This window comes from Petaurus breviceps, unplaced genomic scaffold (assembly GCF_028583685.1).
Source record: "Petaurus breviceps papuanus isolate PSGF00001 unplaced genomic scaffold, PetGlider_PUasm1.0 227, whole genome shotgun sequence".
NCBI lineage: Eukaryota > Metazoa > Chordata > Mammalia > Diprotodontia > Petauridae > Petaurus > Petaurus breviceps.
The window spans coordinates 733,933-753,368 of NW_027185896.1; the positions used below are offsets into that span (position 1 = coordinate 733,933).

The window sequence follows — 19,436 nt, forward strand, 5'->3', positions numbered from 1 at the left end:
AAAGGCTACCTCCACTACTTCTTACCTATGTGACTTTGTTCAAGTCCTTTCCCCTTTTGTAATCTCCCTTTCTTCATTTGCTAAATGAGGGAGTTGTACTACATAAGCACTTCTCAAACTTTTCTTTTGCATTCAGGAACCTTTTATACTCCTAAAAAATAATAAGGACCCAAGTGAGCTTTTAGTTATGTGGGTTATATCTGTTGATAATTGCTATGTTAGAAATTAAAACTGAAAGATTAAAAAAAATCTGTAGGGTGTCGGGGTGACTAGGTGGAGCAGCGAATGGAGCACTGACCCTGGAGTCAGGAGGACCTGAGTTCAAACCTGGCCTCAGAAACTTAACACTTACTAGCTTTGTGACCTTGGGCAAGTCATTTAACCCCAATTGTCCTGCTAAAAAAAGAAAGCAAAAAAAAAAAATACAAGGTGTCCCAAAAGTCTTAGTTGCAGTTTTAAGCTATTAGAGCCTAAGAGTGGCATTGTTTTGCAGTCTTGCAGTCTCTTTAATGTCTAGCTTAGTAAGGGACAGCTGGATTCTCATTTCTACTTCTGCATTAAGTCTGTTGTGATATGTTTTTTTTGTTGTTGTAGCATATGAAGAAAATCTAGCTTCACACAGATAGATAGTTGGAAAAGAAAGGAATAGTTTTTCTTTTTAAGCTTATAATTCTTTTTTAAAAATCACGTCTCTTTTTTTTGTTTCTTTATTTTTAACACTCTTTTGAAAAAAGATTTGAGTCCTAAAATCTATCCCTACCTTTCCTCCTCCCCAACTCACTGAGAAGGCAAACAATACAATATCAATTTTTGTTGTTGCTCAATCATTTTACTTGTGTCTGACCCTTTGTGACCCCACTTGGAGTTTTCTTGGCAAAGTTACTGGATTGATTTGCCATTTCCTTCTCTAGCTGTGATAGCAATTATACATGTAAAATCATGTAAAACATAGTTCCATATTAGTCATAGCAACAGTAACTCCCAAGAAAAATAAAAATAAAGGGAGAAAACTATATTTCAATTTGTACTCAAAATTTATCAGTTCTCTCTCTGGAGGGGGATAGCATTTTTCCTGATTCCTTTGAAATTGTCTTGAATCATTGTATTGATCAGAGTAGCTATGTCATTCCCAGTTTTGAAGTCCCAAATATAATTATTATAATATTGCCATTACTATGTACAGCGATCAAAAAAGGAATAATTTAACAAGTGAATAATATCTTAGTGTGGTTTTGAAAAGTTTTGCCTTCATGGACCCTCTGAAAAGATTTTGGGACCCCCAGACATCTGTGAACCACAGGTTGAAATCTCTGGACTCAAAGTTTGCTAAAGTTTCTTCCAACTCCATATTTAGCAGCAATAATTGGCTCATCATCTCCAGATGAGCTTAATAGGTGACATGAAGGTTTACAAAGCCCTTAACATGTTATTTGTGTGTTCAATAAAACAAAGCAACCCTCTAATGCGGCTTTGTAAATTTGAGGGCCAAACACGTTATGACAATATGGGCCATGAATGTGTGTCTGAGTAATTGTATGTATCCAAGGTAGGTCTGTCTGGCTTAGATAATTTTATAATTTTAAAAACTTGTTTTATGTAAAATCTTTGTTTAAAAAAAATAGAAGGTACCTATTGATAATTAGTAATAGGTTCATTGCCTCGGCTGAATTGTTTAAAATCTCTCCTTTTAATTTTTGCTTTCCACTTAGAAGGACATTAGTTTTATACTTAAGGAGGTTCCGTCTTTATTTATGTGTTATTATAAGCACAGTGCTTAGTAATTCTGCAGTAAAAGTAAAATCTTTAGTAAACTGAACCAAAATTCTATAGGACTGTATTCAATTCAGCTGTCTTGACTGAATATAAATTATATACAAGGCAATACAGGGGAGCCTAAAAGGATATGATATGATATGATATATGATACGATATAATACAATATAATATAATATAATAATATTCACTGTGACTCCTTCCTTTACATTCTTATGGATTCATTTCTTCACATAAAGATGACTTACTATTATTATTAATTATCTATTACAAGGGTCTCTGAGAGCAAGCACATTGTGGAGCAGCCTTTAAAGGTCCAACATGATTATTGTTCATTTGCCTAAAGGAACTTGTAAATGACCATTACATATAATTAATAAAAAATCAGCGACCTACATGCATTTTCTACTATCAAAGTAGGCAAGTTTGTATTCTCCTAATTAAAATGAGTCTTTTTTGTCCCCTCTCATACCTCTCCTGCCCCCTTTTTCATCCTTCAAGTATACAATGTCCTCATGTTCTCACTTTGATACTTTTTTACACATTCTCAAATTTTCTCTGTCGATTCTCTGAAAAAAAATCAATGTGGCATCTTAGTTAAGTGGTAACAATTTATGGACTCAAGTATTTCATACAAAAGAGCAATTTATTGATAGACTTAAAATTCTCTAGGGGGAATTTACTTTTAAAAGGGATGACTAACCCAAATAACTCTCATTAATGAGCTTTCTAAAGAAGAATGTCAGGAAGATTTCCCAGTGTTTGCCATGCTTTGCCCCTACACCTCAACTAACCCTGCATAGGAGTAGCCCTTCTCAAATTTTAGGATCAGAGGATCTCAGAGATGTAGGAGATCTGTAAGATCACAAAGTACCAAATATATTAGCAAGTACAATGAGACCCTGAGGGGATATATGGATTGTTCACCCATGTGATTGCAGATTTTCAGAGACTGTTTACCATAAAGATTTTGAGATCTCTTGAAATTAATGAGCCAATTTTCTAACTTCTCCAAAGAAATGTAATTAAGTTTTATCAGCATTTTTAAATGGACTACTATTTGCTGTAGATTCCATTATCTGCTACAGGTATATCAAAATGGAGGACTGCCCAATGTTGCCAAATCAGATGTAAATGGAAAATATTTAACAAAATTAATAAAATTACCGTAGAAATTAGATAATGGCAGTTCTCGAAGGCAATGTCCAATGCTCAGGAGGAATCCTTAGGTTTGGTTTAATGGCTGCTGGAATCCTCATTTCTTTTTGGTTGACACCACTGATCAGTTATATTATAGGACAGTTATATTAAAGCCCACTAGGGGGCTCAATGGATCGAGTTCTGGACCTGGATTCAAGAAGTCCTTAGTTTAATATCATTCTCAGACCCTTACTCAAGGCAAGTCACTTAACTGTTGCCTGTCTCACACTAAAATGGGGATAAACAGCACCTACTTCTCAAATTTGTTGTGAGGATAAAATGAGCTATTTCTAAAATGTTTTGCAAACCTTCACATGTTACACAAATTCTACCTATCAGTTATAAAATATGGAGAAAAAAAATCGAACTGTTTCTTTGCTTCTCCCACATCTGTTTTCATTGACCCTCTTTTCAGGCCATGCTCTTTGGTTCTCTTGTAAATCAGTTAATCAGTCAGTCAATAAAAAGGAGCATATAAGTGCTTCTTCAAAAATACATGTACTCAGGGAGATTTTCTTTCAGAAATTTACATATTCTTGTACAGCAAAGAAAGGAATAAATGGTTTTTTTCTAATTTTTTTTTTTTTAAAAGACTGCATGATGAACATTGGGATCATTCTCATCAATTTTAGATTTGGAGTTTCCCCCTCTCCTTTTTATTCCTTTTAAAAAATAACTAAATCTATTATATATTTTCAAATTGCATTCTTAAGTCCATTCATTACTTTTCACTTTCCTCCCTCAGCTATATGTAAAATAAATTAGCCAGAATATTACTAAAAAAGAATAAATCAGGTTATAATAGCTGATGGATTTACTGTTGAGGGCCTTTAAAACACTTGCTTCCCCTGAACAACTGTTCCTTTTACCTCCAGACAAAACTTGTTGGGTGAATTAATAGGAAACATGTTAAAACTCATAAAAATGATTTATCAGTCATTTGTACTGGTGTCATGTAAACTATTTAATAAGCTTTGGAAACATTTAGAAAACAAACCATGAAAGATTTGTTCGACTTTAATTCAAAATTACTGGCATTGGCTTTAACTGAGGCTTGTCATAAATCATAACTGCTGGATAAAATTGCTGATACCTGTCAAAATTCATGTGCTTTCTAGAATGAATATCTCATAGACCATCATGCCAGAAATTGTTAAGATAGTTAAGCTTGTCTTGGCTTGGATATGCTTAAGAATTGGACAGATTTTTTTTTACTACTACTTGATGCTTTTTTTTCTTAATTTAGTGTAAATGATGGATATTCTTCCCTCTTTTCCCTACCCTCCAGCTTTTTAATCTGTATTACTGAAAAGAATTTCTCTCTCTCTCTCTCTCTCTCTCTCTCTCTCTCTCTCTCTCTCTCTGTCTCTCTGTCTCTCTCTCTGTGTCTCTCTCGGTATGTATGTATATGAGTTTTCATTCATTATAAATTTAAGTTTTCACTTATAGAACCAGGCCCCCACGAGGCCCTTATTTCCTAGTCATTTGTTTTGAGATGGGCTTTGGTAAATTGTAAAATAATTTGTCATGAGAATATTGTCTATGTATATACTAGAGTATATAGTGTATAGGTGATTTCCTAGTGTTTCAGATAAAACTTCACTGCTTCAAAACTATGACTAGCTCTATGACCTCAGGCAAGTTATATAAATCTTTCTTAGTCTTAACTTTTTACCTTGTAAAAATGAAAATGAATAATGCCTTCCACACTTACCTCAAAGGGTCATGGGGAGGATCAAATTGAGAAAATGGTTGTAAAAGCTCTTTTATTATAATAAGATGGTATGCCACTTATGTATGAACTGCAAGGAAGCAAAAGGTTTTTTGCTTTTTTCTTTTTACAGTTTTCCTTTTAAAATTTATTTTTGTTATTGTTTTTTGCTTTTTGGACTCACATTTCTTATGTCAGTTTTTGGGAAAATTATTACCTGTACTTTCTTTCAAGGAAATGACCTTATCCTATTTAAACCCCTTTTGCCATAAAAGGTTGAGATTTAGGTGAAAATTTAGTGATTAAAGCATAATACCAATAGGCACATTACTAAGAATATTTCCAAAAACAACACTACAAATTGATTTCTGTTTTCCAATAAACATTCATTCATTCATTCACTCATTCACTGGTAAGCAGCAAAGCGTAGTTTTGCCTGCACAAAGTTAGGGGTGACTATACTATACATGGTAAAATATCACTTGCACATTTCTTCTGAATTTCAGCACGAGGTTAGGCATTGATGGTTTTATATGCGTATCTTTCGTGAGTAAATAATTTAGCATCAATGAGATCTTTGCAAACCTTTAAATGTTATGAGAATGAGGAGGAGGAGGAATATGGGGGCATTGTAGCTGTGGCTGTAGATACAAAGATGAATAGCCCATTTTCCCTTCCCTCGAGGAGCTTACATTATGGAAGGTGTGGCAAGAAATTTACTCAAATAAATATAAACTATGTTAGAATATTGTTAAGAAGCAGGAGTAAAAAGCTCAATGTAAACAAGGCCTATAGGTAGGGACAAAGGGCAGTAGAGTGAGTCAAAGTGCCAAAAGATGTGCTTGAATTCATCATCATGCTGGTGTCTGCAAATACTTTGGAGCCTGTCCCTAAGGTGAGGTGGTTTTAATTTTACCAAGTTTGTGCGCTGTGTATAGTTCCTCATTCTGACCAGTAAGGGGTGCATTACCTCTGTGGAATGAAAGCAAGTAGATTGCTGTCAATTTTCTTGACTTATAAATTGGTATTATTTTAATTAGCTGCATATTGGACTTTGTTGCTCAGCTTCTCCAAATGCCCTCAATTAACAGCTGCTCTGGATTTCTTTCATTGGCTCAAAAAGCCTCCATTACCAGTACAATAGTATAGAATTAGAGGCTGATTTTATTCTCAGGAATTGACGTACAGTGTCAGAGAGCAACCCCAAGTGATTAGTAATCCCCGAAGAGCTAACTTTGATTTCATCTCTTAAGCATGATCTACCTTTTAATTCATGGAATTAAAAGGTAAACTCTCTAGTTCAGAGTCAGCTCTATTACCCATTTCGGGATAAAGATATATTAATTCTTTCATTCCCTCAGGGTGGAAAAGGACGGATAGGAGTTGTCATATCATCGTACATGCATTTCACCAACGTTTCTGCCAGGTAAGGGGAAAATAACATAAAATACATTTTCCTGGTTTATAAGATAATCTTCTGGAGGGAGAGCTGGGCATCAGCAGCCCTGGGTTCTAGCTCCAGACTTGCCATTAACTGACATTGTGGGGTTGGAAAAATGTTTGTGCCTCTCTAGGCCTTAGTATCTTCATCTGTAAAATGATGGGATTGGACTTGGGGACCTCTGAGGTCTTCTGTCCATCTAACTTTCTATGATTCTACTATCAGAAAATGGACAAAGCTGAAAATTGATTTAGCCATGGCATTCTCTCCCATTTCAAATACAGAGTTCTGTACTGACTGTTTCTGAATTTCATATTTGTGAAAATGAGTTCTCTAGTTTAATAACTATTTTTAAAATGTGGAAATTTACCAGTTTCATAGAGGTGCTGGAAATGATTTAAAAGCCTATGTGCATATTCTAGAATGACAGTTGCTTAAGAAAAACAATGAGACTAACTCCTGTGCATGACTAGAAGCAATCAGTATTACTATTTCAGAGTCATGATTTGTTTTTGAAACTTACTTCTCTGTTGTTGTGCGTCCAGGGTATGACACACATATTTGGAAAAGTAACAGGTGGATAATGTGTGTGTATGTGTGTGTACACATATATATGCATGTATGTGTGTACATGCTCACCAATTACTGACTCATGCTTTTAGGATGGGGATGAGGGTCTAAAAGAATTATGTTTTGCACAACTAAGGTGTGTCCTTATAATCTCTATCTGCTTTTACTTAAGAGATGATGATGACCCAGGAAAGAGATATTGGGTATTGGGAAAGTATATGGCTCAGTTAGAGACTGTCATATATGCTGGGGGACTCACAGTAGGGAGTTAGTGAGTGGTAGAGACATGGTTGTGGTGATAAAGACCACATATAAATGATTTGCTTTATAAAAATTTCTCATTTCTGATGACAAAATAAAATCAATCTAAATTACTTCTTTGTCAGATTGAATTTTTCACAAATACCCCCTTTGTTATTTAATGTACCTCTCTAATAAACCAGGAGCTCTTTAATCATCTTCTGTGCTCATACAACCTTTGCCTTGTGTCCAAAAGAAGAAATATAAGAGCATTCATATGGTGGTGATAAACTGTTTCCCTTTTTGCATTAAGAAGTGAAATTTGACTTTCAGAGTGTTTTTTTCTAGAAACAATTTGTTTTTCTTGCCTTGGAGAAAACCTAATCCCTAGATTTCCTAAATTTCCTGACCAGGGTAGCCAGGTGGAAAACCACACTTCCCCAGTTATTGGTGAGAATAGTCATTGGTGTATGGACAGAGCCTAATAGTATTCCTGCTCACTTTGTATCAGTCATTTAATACAGATATGTTTGTCAAAGAGCAGATTTTTACCTGGAGAAATTTGGAGAGATAGACCACCCTCAGTATTCCTGATAGCCTCTGACAAAATATAGTTCTGTTTGTTTCTCAAGCTCCATATACTCTGGGTAGTTCTCACACCTATAGAAATGCTTATGAGCTTTGTCTGTTTCCTTTGACTGAATACTTGTATTTTGAAAACTTAGAACTCTTAAGTCAATGAAGGAAGTACCAAGAATTTTTATACGAGTCTCTGAGTATGATTGCAGTCTGCACAGGTTTATTAGAATATTTCAATTCCAAATAAAAGGAGATAATACACAAACACATACATATATACACATAAAATCTGTGTGTGTATATATGTCTGTATATATGTACATATACACACATATGTCTGTATATATACATATATATGTATATATATACTTTATATTTGAAAACTAGCTTGCAAGTTAAACAAATGCCTGAAAGTTACTTTTTATACAACTTTAATGGAATAACTTAAAATAGGGATTCTTGTGTCATGGATCCTTTTGACAGTCTTGTACCTATGGAACTTTTCTCTGTATGATGCTTTTAAATGAATAAATTAAATACATAGAATTTCAAAGGAAACCTTTTTTATTGAAAAAAAAAAACAACCAAGGTAATTTTTTTTTTCCTTTCCAAGTTCCTGGACTTCCTAAAATCTGTCCGTGAACTCTTTAGTCATCTATGGACCTTAGGTTAAGAACTGCTTTAAAGTGTCTTATAGATCTTTTTTTCTAATATGTAAATGATGTCCCAGACTCTCTATTATCCTGTAGATAAAATCTGTATTATTTCTACCAAATTTTATATTTTATATCTTACACCTCTATTATATTTGTCCTCTGATACTTCATTGTGATATGAAGATGACCCTAAATATTTGAATCCATGCAGTGAGTCACAAGCTCTGACAGGTTTTACAAAACTAGAAAGAATTGAGGTATGACCTGGTAATAGAATGTTAGTAATTAGTAATAGTAATAGAACTGATATCACTTTGTTCCAACACAAGTTTAGTGGAAGTTGAAGATTTTCATCCCCAGGTTAACTGTAGGGTCACAGTTTTTTTTGGGGCGGGCAAAGTAGTTCCCATCTACAAAGTCATAGAGGGATTTCAGCAGGGGGTATGCTAGTAGAGGTTTAGCAGACGTCTCTCCAGGACATGGAAGGAAGGACATACAACACACTTTCAAATTTAATCTTCATTATTAACACTTTCTTACATCTAGGCAATCATCAAAGCCATAAATAAAACTCTGATGTTTGATGTTTATGAATTTACGAGGTACAAAGACTCAAACTAAAAATTTAACAATTGTTATTTCAGGAGCAAGATGGTTTGAGCTGGCTCCAGAAACCTTTGAATTTCATTAGCACCAATGAAGGGAACACTCCTTTGTAGGAAATCACTGGTCTTGGAAGTGGTGTTATTTTTCAATTGTCCACCTTCAGTTGTGCAACTCTTGTGCCATTTTTTATTGACTCATATGACTTCCCAAAATACTCTGCTAGTTTTTTTCACTTTCTCTTAGAATGACACATTATAATAGTAGGAGAATAGAATCAGGTGAGGGCTCTAAGCTGACTTCTGGAAATTCCTACCTTCTATCCAGATCACTTTGTGTCTTATGATGAGGCATACCTGCCTGAGGCCTCAGTAACTACAGCTTTGTACTTCTGGGCTGGTAGGTATTGGTAGTGCAAAAGAAATGATCAGATTATTAAGGATTCATTTTACAAATTTTTTCCCCATTCCTCTACCAATTCCTGGGACTGTTTTTTGGTTACTTTATGTTAAAGAGATGCTGAGACAGCACCCTATTTTTTCTGGAGAAAATTCTGTTCTAGCATCCTAGTAACAAAATTTGTGAATTTGCTTTGCATCCTACTAATTAGCAGTGAACTTGGGTCCAAGAAAATGTGCTTCTATGGATTTGCTATTTGGTGATGCCTTGAAAACAAGCTCCATTTGCCTTAGTTTGGTTTTATATTGGTTGCCTCTATAATGTAGCTAAATGGTAATCTCTCAGTTAAACAAATCATGGAAAGGGATATGTGATTACAGACTCAGATTTTTAGTAATCCCCCAGAACTACCTTTACACCCTAGATTGTACAAGTTCCTTTGGTATAAAAGCATCCTGAGCAATGAGATTTATATACTACATCCTTGGGGTGGTGTGGGGGGTGTGAGCCAAGTAGGAGCGAGCAAGGTTCCTCTGCATGTGATCCAGTGGGGTTTATATTTGATTCAGAATAGCAGGGAAATGCCTGCAATTTGGGGAAAACTACAATTCTGATAATGTGTTTTCTGCTTCTTCTGTAGTGCTGATCAGGCCCTTGACAGATTTGCAATGAAAAAATTTTTTGATGATAAAGTTTCAGCTTTAATGCAGCCATCCCAAAAAAGGTATGTGGCTTTTTCATTATTAGTAAAATTATCATTGCGGCTAGTTTTCCTTAATATTTTAAAATCTCTCTATTATGCATCACATAGCATATATACACATACATATATGTATACGCATGCTATACATAATATTTTTAAAATTTATCCAAACATATATATATATATACAAACTGTATATTATTTTTCCCCCACAAGATGTAAGAGATTTCTTCCTCTTTCAAGTTCTCTAGTGATATTCCTGTTCTTTGAATGCCTTATTTGATCTATTCTAAAAGCCTCCCTCTATGTGGTGCAAGTGTTTGGACACACTGTGGGGCCATTTGGTTTGGATGAAGTAATGCACCGTAAAAGAAGAGAGATTGGCTTTCTCCTTCTCAGCAATCACTTTTTGAAATAGAGTGTTAGGGATAGGGACTGGTGCCGTGATTTCACTAGTATAGGGAAATCCCAGGGGAGGCCACCCCTTCCAGTAGCACAACTGCCACATTTTCTGCAAATGATGCTCTTACGCAATTGTTAAGCACACAGAGTACCTGTGACTTACACAGGATTTCAGAGTCAGAGTGTGCCAGGTAGAACTTGAACCCTGGTCTTTTTGGCCTTTTCAAGCCCACTGGACATTTTTTCCAGTATTGGGGGATGAAAGAATCTATGGGTGACACTGTATGTACCACGATTATCCTGTGGGAATAAGACACTCTTCATTCCCATGGTTGCTTTGGGATTAGTACCACATGTCTTTGTAGTACAATGTGGCCCCATCTCTGCAACTGGTGAAAAGGGGGTACAGAACTTAATCTGCATGATATTAGAATTGTGCTCTGATTTTTGTGTGTGTACATTGTACACAATTAATTTGTGTTTATCAAATAAATAAGTGAACAAAAAAAAGCAAACCTAGAAAAATCAATCAAATTGAAAGGTAATTATTACTTGGTATTTCATTTCCCCCCCCAAAAAATAAATGAACTACTAGAAAGTGTCCCTTAGTAAATTAATTCCTGAAAATAGATTCGTATCAAATAGAAGGCATCAGCTAGTGGATCATCTGTGCCAGTATTCAGGGGTTTAAATCTTAGTCTAAGTAATCATTTATTAAATAATCTTCTTTAAATTTTTTTTTATTAATTAATCTTAAAATAAGCAGAGTACATCAATTAGTTTTGAGATTCTGGCTAAGGACCTTGATGTGCTTATCCTGTAGCTTACACAGCTGTTGTTGATATTAAAAATAACAAGAGAGTCCTTGGAGACTTTAAATATTAATAAATATTTAGTCTTGCCAGTTCATTATTCATTAAGCACATTGACTGGAAACAATCCTTTATTACTTAAATTTCATACACCTGTAAAGGGCACCTATCAGATCCAGAGGCAGGCACCATCAGAGCCAAGTCAATAATGGCCCCTTTTGAATGACGTGTTTCCAACAAAGGCTCCTTTGCAATGGATGTGTTTCTCTCTCTTTCTCTTTTAGCACCCTCCACTTTCCATAAACAATATGTCTCCATGAGAACCAGCTTATTCAAACACCATGTCTGTGACCCACGCCACCTGGTGATAACTTGCTGTTATTTTGACCAACAGCTATTTTTGTAGCTCATATGCTTCTATTACACACATGACCCTCAAGTCTTCTTTCCTTTGATAAGAAAGAAAAAAAATTAATTTTCTGTTTTGTTCATAATTTACCTTCAGCAGACTGGAAAATAACTTAGGTAAATTTTGCATTCATGTTATTATAGATCGCAATGTTAGGAGACAGTAGTATAGTATAGTGGAGAGGGGACCACCCTGAGAATGTGGACACTTGACTTCTGTCTCTGGAGAACTTAGGGAAATCCACTTAATATCTAGGCTTTTCTGTTGCCTCATCCACATGTTGTCTTTCTTCATATGCAAAGAGGAGGGCAAGAGTATCAAGTCTTCAGCTTCTGAGTTCCCTGCTAGTTAGGATATGGATAGGGACCAGACCAATTTTTTTTGGTATAGGGAATTCCAAGGTGAGGATACTCCTTGAACCAGTGAGTGTCACCACCTGTTATATAACTTAAAGTCTTAGAGATTTGCCTCGAGCATTGGGAAACAAAGTGACTTTACTAGAGTCATATCGCCAGTACATATCTGACTTGGGATTTGAATCTAGTTCTTCCTTGAAGGCCAACTCACTGTACATTCTGCTGCCCTGGCCTCTCTCTGTTAACGTAGTCTGTCACTTTACTAGGCAAAGACAGAAGAGGTAGTTGTCAGTCAATCAACAAACATTTGTTAATCATCAGTTGTTTTCCAACCACTGTGTTGGTCACTGGGGATTCCAAGATCATCCTTTCATTAGCACATTACAACCTTGGTCATTAGAGTACTCATATAGCATTGATATAACAGTTTCCAATGATAGCATATCTAGAGGAATTCTGTGACCCATTTTTTTTGAGGAAATTGAAAATGGAAAGGTTACTTCTAAATTGTATTTTACATTTTCATTCTCCTCAGCAAATACACACACAATTTTAGGAATCATGCTAATTTTCACTATACTTTTCTAATCTATAGATTATGCTTTCTGGTCTCCCTTATGAGTAATGAAATGATAACAAGATAACTATATTAATGTCTATGTTGATATAATCTATATTTCTGTATGGATATATGTTGGAGTGTTTCTGTATGATATAGTTAGGTCCTTGTATGTAGTTATATAAATAAGTATATTCTTTTTGGTCTTATGACTAATACTAATGATAACAAGATATATAGACAGGAAGATGGCTAAAGACGGATAGATGAATAGATAGATGGATGATGATAAAAGATAGAAAAATAGATCATATAGATAGATATAAATAGATAAAATATATAGTAATCAATATGTAATAATAGAATAGATATAGAAATAACTCTCGGTATATTTTATTATCATTATCATCAGTATAAGGGAGACCTACAGAAGAATTTATAGCCCAAAATCAAATAGTAAAACCTAGCGTAACTCCTAAAATCATGCATCCTGTTATTTCTTTTGACCATTGACCACACCCTTCTCCCGAATATTCTTTTTAGCCTTCATCTAGTGGTCTGCCAGATGGTATTGATTCTAACTCCGTAGCATCACCTGTTTTGTCCCTTGTGTCCACTCAGATGGCTACCACCTGATTAGGGATCTCTGTGCCTTCTTCTGATATTCTTACAAAAACCTCCAACTAATCTCTACTTTGTCTCCTCCTTCTCAAAGCCTTACTCCATTCAGTGACAAAAGTAATCTTCCTAATACAGAGAACTTAACCATTTACCACTCTGTTCAAAAATCTTTTTGGATTCCTCATTTCTGCTCAGATAAAATTGCTGCATTTAAGTCCCTCGAGAATATCATCTAACTTATCTTTCCTCACAAATAATATCATTATCCATCAAGCGCTTCACATAACCCATCAGCCCACTTAGTGGTTTTCAAACTCCATCTTCCTTATTTTTCTCTCTTAGAGTAGGTGACACTGTTTCCATTAAGCCTTCCATGATCTTTGTCATCATCTCTCTCTGCAAATTTTCTTGTATTTATTTATTTGTGAAAGTATATCCTCCCAGTAAAAAGAAGTGCCTTGATGGGAGGATCTTGTTCTTTGTCCATATATGTACAATTCCCATTTCCTTGCATGTAGTAAGTAGGTAATAAATATTTGTTGCATTGAATTGCATTAAATTCTTGCTGTTGTAGAAATACGTCCAAATGGGTTGAATTGCCAGTGGTATGAGAAATATGAAAACATGAAAATCCAAGTTTACTGTTAGAGATTAGAGAAATAAAAATTTGTCCTGTATCCATTATTTAAAATTAAAATATCGACCCCCCCAGTCCCTTAAAATAAAAAACTGTCTGATCAAGCAATTGGTTCATAAGATTAATAACTAGAAATTAAAGTTTTACAAATTACATATGACCAAAAGGTTTGCCAAAGCTCTCTCAAGGCATTGAATGTTTGTTTGTTTTTTCCATTGTATGCCAAGGGCCTAGCAATGTTACCGGCAAATAAAGAGAACTTAATGCTTGTTGAACTGAATTTTTTTTTTAAACTTTCCTTATGACAAAGGGGTGTGTTCCAGATTTCATTTGTGTTTTAGATATTTTTTAACATTTTTGGGAAAAACATATTTTAAATAAGCAGCAATAACAACAATAGCAATAGCAACAATAAGTTTTTTAAGGTTGGCAAGGTGTTATAGCTGTATTATCTGTTTTGATTCTCACAACAACCCTGTTTGGTTGGTGCTATTACTATCTTATTTCACTGATGGAGAGCTGAGGCTGAGGGCATTGAAGTAACTTGTGCAGGATTACACAGCTCACAAGTGTCTGAGGCAGGATTTGAACTCATTATCTTCTTGACTTCAAGCCCAGCTTTATCTGCTGAACTACCTAGCTGCATTTGTGAACTGGTTGAGAAACTAAGAATCCTTTATAACTTAGATTCTGTGAGAAAATTAATTTGGATTTTTTACTAAAAAGTCTAAAATTAGAAACTCTCACCTCTTTTCCATCACCTATTACCTCTTCTTTCTTACCTAAGGCAATCTGGGTGATACAAGAAGCCCCTTGTCCTCTCTTCATGAAGCTCCATTGTCGAAAAAAGTCACACATTCTACCATTACACTAGTGGGGACTTTCCTAATATTGTCCTTCAAATAGGAGCAGATTTTCCCCTACCCTTGTGGTGAAATGCAGACCTCTTTTTATACTCTGGGTATTAGAAATAAGGCTTTCTGATCTGTCATAGCAGGGATTACTGATCCTTAAAGACTTTTCATTGTTGAAATAAATATGGTTAACTACTTCTAGGTTAGCTAATGCTTTTAGAATGACTGATTTTTGGAGGTAAAAGTGACCTTAAAAATCATGTAGATGAACTTATTTCCAAGATGAAGAAATAGGCCCAGGGAAGTTATGTGATTTGCCCAGAGGTATTACAGCTCCTTCAAAGCTTCTTAAGAAAATATTCTCCTTACCTATCCCCCTCCTTCAGGGAAAACAGAGCTAAATAGTACTATTATAAGTTTCCATTTTTGTAAATGCAAAAGCTTCTTTATTCCCACTGGTTTGAATTTTGCCTGCAGAAGTAGGTCTGTGTACAATTTTAGACTAGGAAAATGAGTTCTTTCACATGTAGTTGGTGCTAGAAAGTTACTGTAAAACGAAAAAGAAGCAAATTGACTGGCACTGATGTGATAAAAATGAAACTGGGTGTAGTATCAGAAAGATGGTAAAATAAAGGCACTTTTCTGAAAGGATGTTAGCTAGTGCTATCCAAGAATGGATGATGGCCCCAGAATCATGTTTATTTGAGACACTCAAAAACAAACTTGACTGTTTTGTCACAGGGTGAGCCATTACATCGCTCATGTAGTCCCTCTGAACTCTAAAATTTTCTGACCTTGACTTACACACAGAATCACTTCCATGTACTTTTAATGTATGAGCAACCACGTTAACAGAGGACTTAAAATGAAAAGTGCTGCTTACCTCCTGACCAAGAGGGAATGGACTAAATATACAGTGAGACTTATGTTCTTGGACATAGTCAACGTGGGCACTTATTTTCTTAACAAGTATACTTGTTACTGGGATTTTGTTTTTAATTGAAAAACATTTTTCAGGAAATTAAGTAATGCATTAATTCCTTATAAAATATTATAATTTAGGTGATTCTCTATCCTTTTATTTTTCTTCAAATATCTGATAATTGTTCTTGCTCTCAGTCAAGTTTCAATACGACAGATAGACAGGAATGCTTCTGGTTACTGAAACCGGCAGAATATCATAGAAATGTGTCAGCATTCATGGCTAGCTAGTGCTTATGTAAATAAGCCATAATATTTTTGAAACCTTAATATTTAACATTATATATTAATATGATATGATTAATATATCATTATATATAATATAACATAAAATAATATAAATGTTTAACTTCCATTACTAACTATTCAACTGTGGACTCTCTTTTGGCTTTTAAATCTATTAAATTAAGAGTTAGTTTATAATGTGTGTTTCTGTAGGGTGCCTTCTAACAAACCCCAACAAAATTATTGATCCTTGACATATGTTGATTATTCTCAGTCTACTAGCAATGTATCAATCCAATATGATAATATATCAATATATATGATATCATATATATCAATAATATATCAATCCAAATAATAATAAAATATGTGTAATTTAGTAATAACAGTATGTAACATTTACATGTATATAGTACTTTAAGGATTGCAGAATATTTTACAAGTCTTATTTTATCCTTAACAGTAATCTTTAATGAAAGGTGTTATTGCGATCTTCATTTTACAGATAAAGAAACTGAGTCACATAGCAGTTAAGTGATTTATCTAGGGTCACACTACTAGAAAGTATTTAAGTCTGCACTTGAACTCTAGTCTTCCTCACTCCGGGTTTTCTCTCCACTGTACCTCCAAGCTGCTTCCAGGGTAGGAGCAGAGAGAATCTCTCTCATATGTGTGTGTGTATGTATGTGTGTGTATACATATATTCATATATGTATACACACACAAGACATATATACATATATATGTGTGTCTTCATGAAAAGGTTAATTATTCCCAATATATTTGGATTAATAAAATTGAGAGTGTGATTTATACTAGAAATATTTTTGTCCCAAATAGCATGTGTATATAATATATGTGGATAGATAGATATAGGTGCATATATATATTTAACTTTGCTGCTTTGGCAAGTAAAGGTCAGATATTTGAAGATTTCGTTTGTATGCACAATTGTTGGTAATGATAGCAGATTGGTGAAGAATTCTCATGACACTAGTTCTATGGAGAAGTTGGAAAAAGCATATATTTCAGGCAAAAATTTAATTCCACAGAATTCCACTTGAATGAACAGATGAATTTGCTTATGTTTACTATTAGAACTGCAAGAAGAACGAGACAGTATGACTTTGCTGTCATTTTATCTTTCTCTCTGTTATACCAAAGCCTATATATTTTTCCAAAGTCCCTTTCCCACTTTTTCTCTGGCTTTTGTAACCCAGTGTACTCTCTAACTAGTTTGAATATTACATTGTTTTCAGATATGTTCACTTCCTCAGCGGTCTTCTCTCAGGATCTGTGAAAATGAATACCACACCACTTTTTCTGCACTTTGTAATTCTCCACGGCATCCCCAACTTTGATACTGGTGGAGGTAAGTGGGTGGGCACTTCATCTAGGAGGATGTTTTATTACTCTTTTTTAGATGTAGTAAGTATGGCAGAACAGGCAATGTTACATAATGGAAAGAGTTAGGCCTACCCTTTGGTTTTGCTCTGTTATGATGGACAACCTCATATTTTCTCTCATAACACTCTAGAGACTATAAATTACAGAGAAGTTGCTAATTTGCACTGTTGTAAGTAGTTTCTTACACTAATGAAATCAGAGATATAGACAAAAATAGTTGCTAGATCTCTAATAAAGCCCTTTTTGATTCTTCATTATTGTGTGGAGGTGAATTTGGGCTCTTGGAAGCTATGTCTGTTAAATGTATACTCAGTTCCTGCCAATCTTGAAGGCTTTGAGCATGGGTCTGGCAATCATCTCATCATTACAATAACTTGTTCAACAAAGGTATAAGAGGCTTATTCCCAGAAGCTTGGCTGCCAAATAATGATTTTATTTTTGGCCAGAAAATCCTAAGAATCTGTCTAATAAGTCAAGGAGGAGTTGCAGTCTGCATTGGTGGGATGAGTAAATCCCACTTGTAAAACCACAGATCTTTTGAAATGTATGATGGTGGAATTCCTTTATTCAAAACTAAAAACAATCTTCACTTTTCTGCTTTTTGAGGTTCAAGTGGTTAACATCAAGAATCAAATCCTAGGGAATTCTGCATATTTTCTTGGTGTCATCTGTGTGAGAACAAAACTCCATTCCCTTTATGCCTTTTTGATTTGGTCTGCTTGATCATCTAAAGTATTAGACTAGTGACCGATTCTGAACTCTGGCATAGAAAGATTGATTAGCAAGTTATGCACATGACATACAAGTCAAGAATTTTTCGAGCCAGTTTTCTTCTCTTCAGTGGCCATATATTGACCTCCTTTCCCCAGACAGCTGTATGACATTTTTAGGCTTTTTTGGCTACATAGGAGATCTGGCACAAGATGGGTATGGATGATCTCAAATGTATCATGTTAGTGCCCCCAATTTGTGGAAATTCTGACATTTTTACTACTCTTAGAGCATAATTTAGATGATGAAGAATCATGTTTTTAGTAAGCTAATAATATTTTCACCCTTCTTGGTTGATAAATTAAGGTATTTTCCCATCATTTTTACCATTGGTCCCATCTGAAAATAACCTTGGAAACCCTCATTCCCCTGCTTTGTACATGGTGTTCCAGTACATAGTGCTACCTTTCTTCACCTCACCCCACCTACCACAGTCTATTGTTGTAGAACTAGAAAAATATTTTGTGCACGTATGCAGAAGTCTTGTGAAATCCACTTGCATGGGGTAATTCCTTGCTGTTTGAACTTTCTTGTTAGCTTACATGATTTCCTAGTTCAAAAATTTCTTTCCAAATAAATCTGATTTTTTTCCCCAAAAACATTTTGATTCTTTCAGTTTGCCGACCATTTCTGAAGCTCTACCAGGCAATGCAGCCAGTCTATACATCAGGAATCTAGTAAGTCTTCATGATCTTTCTTCTTTAAATGTCTCAGGCTCTTGAGGGATTTTTTGGGGTGCTACGCAAAATGATTACTTTACCTACATGGTTTCTTTCTTAAGGGAGAAATAATGAAAGGGGAAAGCCAAAAGTAAATGATGCTCAACAATATCCTCCTCAGTCAAACATCCATCCTTGCCTCCTTGTTCTCTGTCTTCTTTCTTTGAAGTTTTATTTTGCTTTATGAAGAGTTGAATGTCAAATATTTGTTGGAAAACATGTGGGAAACTATAAGAAACTAAGAATACTAGGAAATTAATAATAAGTTAGTTTGAAAAAATATTAAAATACAGAATACTTTTAGACAATTTGGGGACCACTTAATAAGAAGAATTATTTTATTTATTTCAGTTTTCCTTTACCCACAATGCTCTGAATTACCACTGGGCAACCAAAATGCCAGGAAAAGAAGGTTCACAGCCTCAGGATCCATGGAATCCACTCTTTAATGTTTCTGTCCTTCCTTTATTTAGCAATGTTGGTCCAGAAAACCAAAGCAGAGTCTGCATTGCAATCGAACCAGCCCAGCTCCTAAAGGGAGACATAATGGTAAGTGCTCCAAGATGGTATTTTCTAACTGTTTACATAAACATAAAAAAATTGATTTCTTATTTTTAATGTTCAAAAAGAATTCAAAACAACTTTTACCTTAGAATATTTGGCTTATTTTCTAAGAGAAATTATTTTAATTGAAGAGATAAAACAGACCATTATTCTAACTTCCCTGTCATTACACTGGCATCTGGCTTTGACTTAAGTTTGCATTAAATATTACCTTTAAAATTCTGTTACTCAGAAAAGCATCCAT

The 19,436-nt window shown here is 34.8% G+C and overlaps 1 protein-coding gene across 16 annotated transcripts in view; it reads left to right on the top strand.

The window, feature by feature from the left end:
• Positions 1–19,436, top strand: part of TNS3 (tensin 3) — a 427,559-nt gene that overhangs the window by 238,541 nt on the left and 169,582 nt on the right. For 15 of the 16 annotated variants that reach the window (XM_069095442.1, XM_069095438.1, XM_069095436.1 and 12 more), the window contains 5 exons: positions 6,046–6,110; positions 9,813–9,896; positions 16,991–17,103; positions 18,526–18,586; positions 19,102–19,177. In XM_069095442.1, the coding sequence (XP_068951543.1) occupies positions 6,046–6,110; positions 9,813–9,896; positions 16,991–17,103; positions 18,526–18,586; positions 19,102–19,177 (399 nt within the window). Of the gene's footprint in view, positions 1–6,045; positions 6,111–9,810; positions 9,897–16,988; positions 17,104–18,525; positions 18,587–19,101; positions 19,178–19,436 lie in introns of those variants that run through there. The other variant, XM_069095452.1, reaches the window with a different exon arrangement.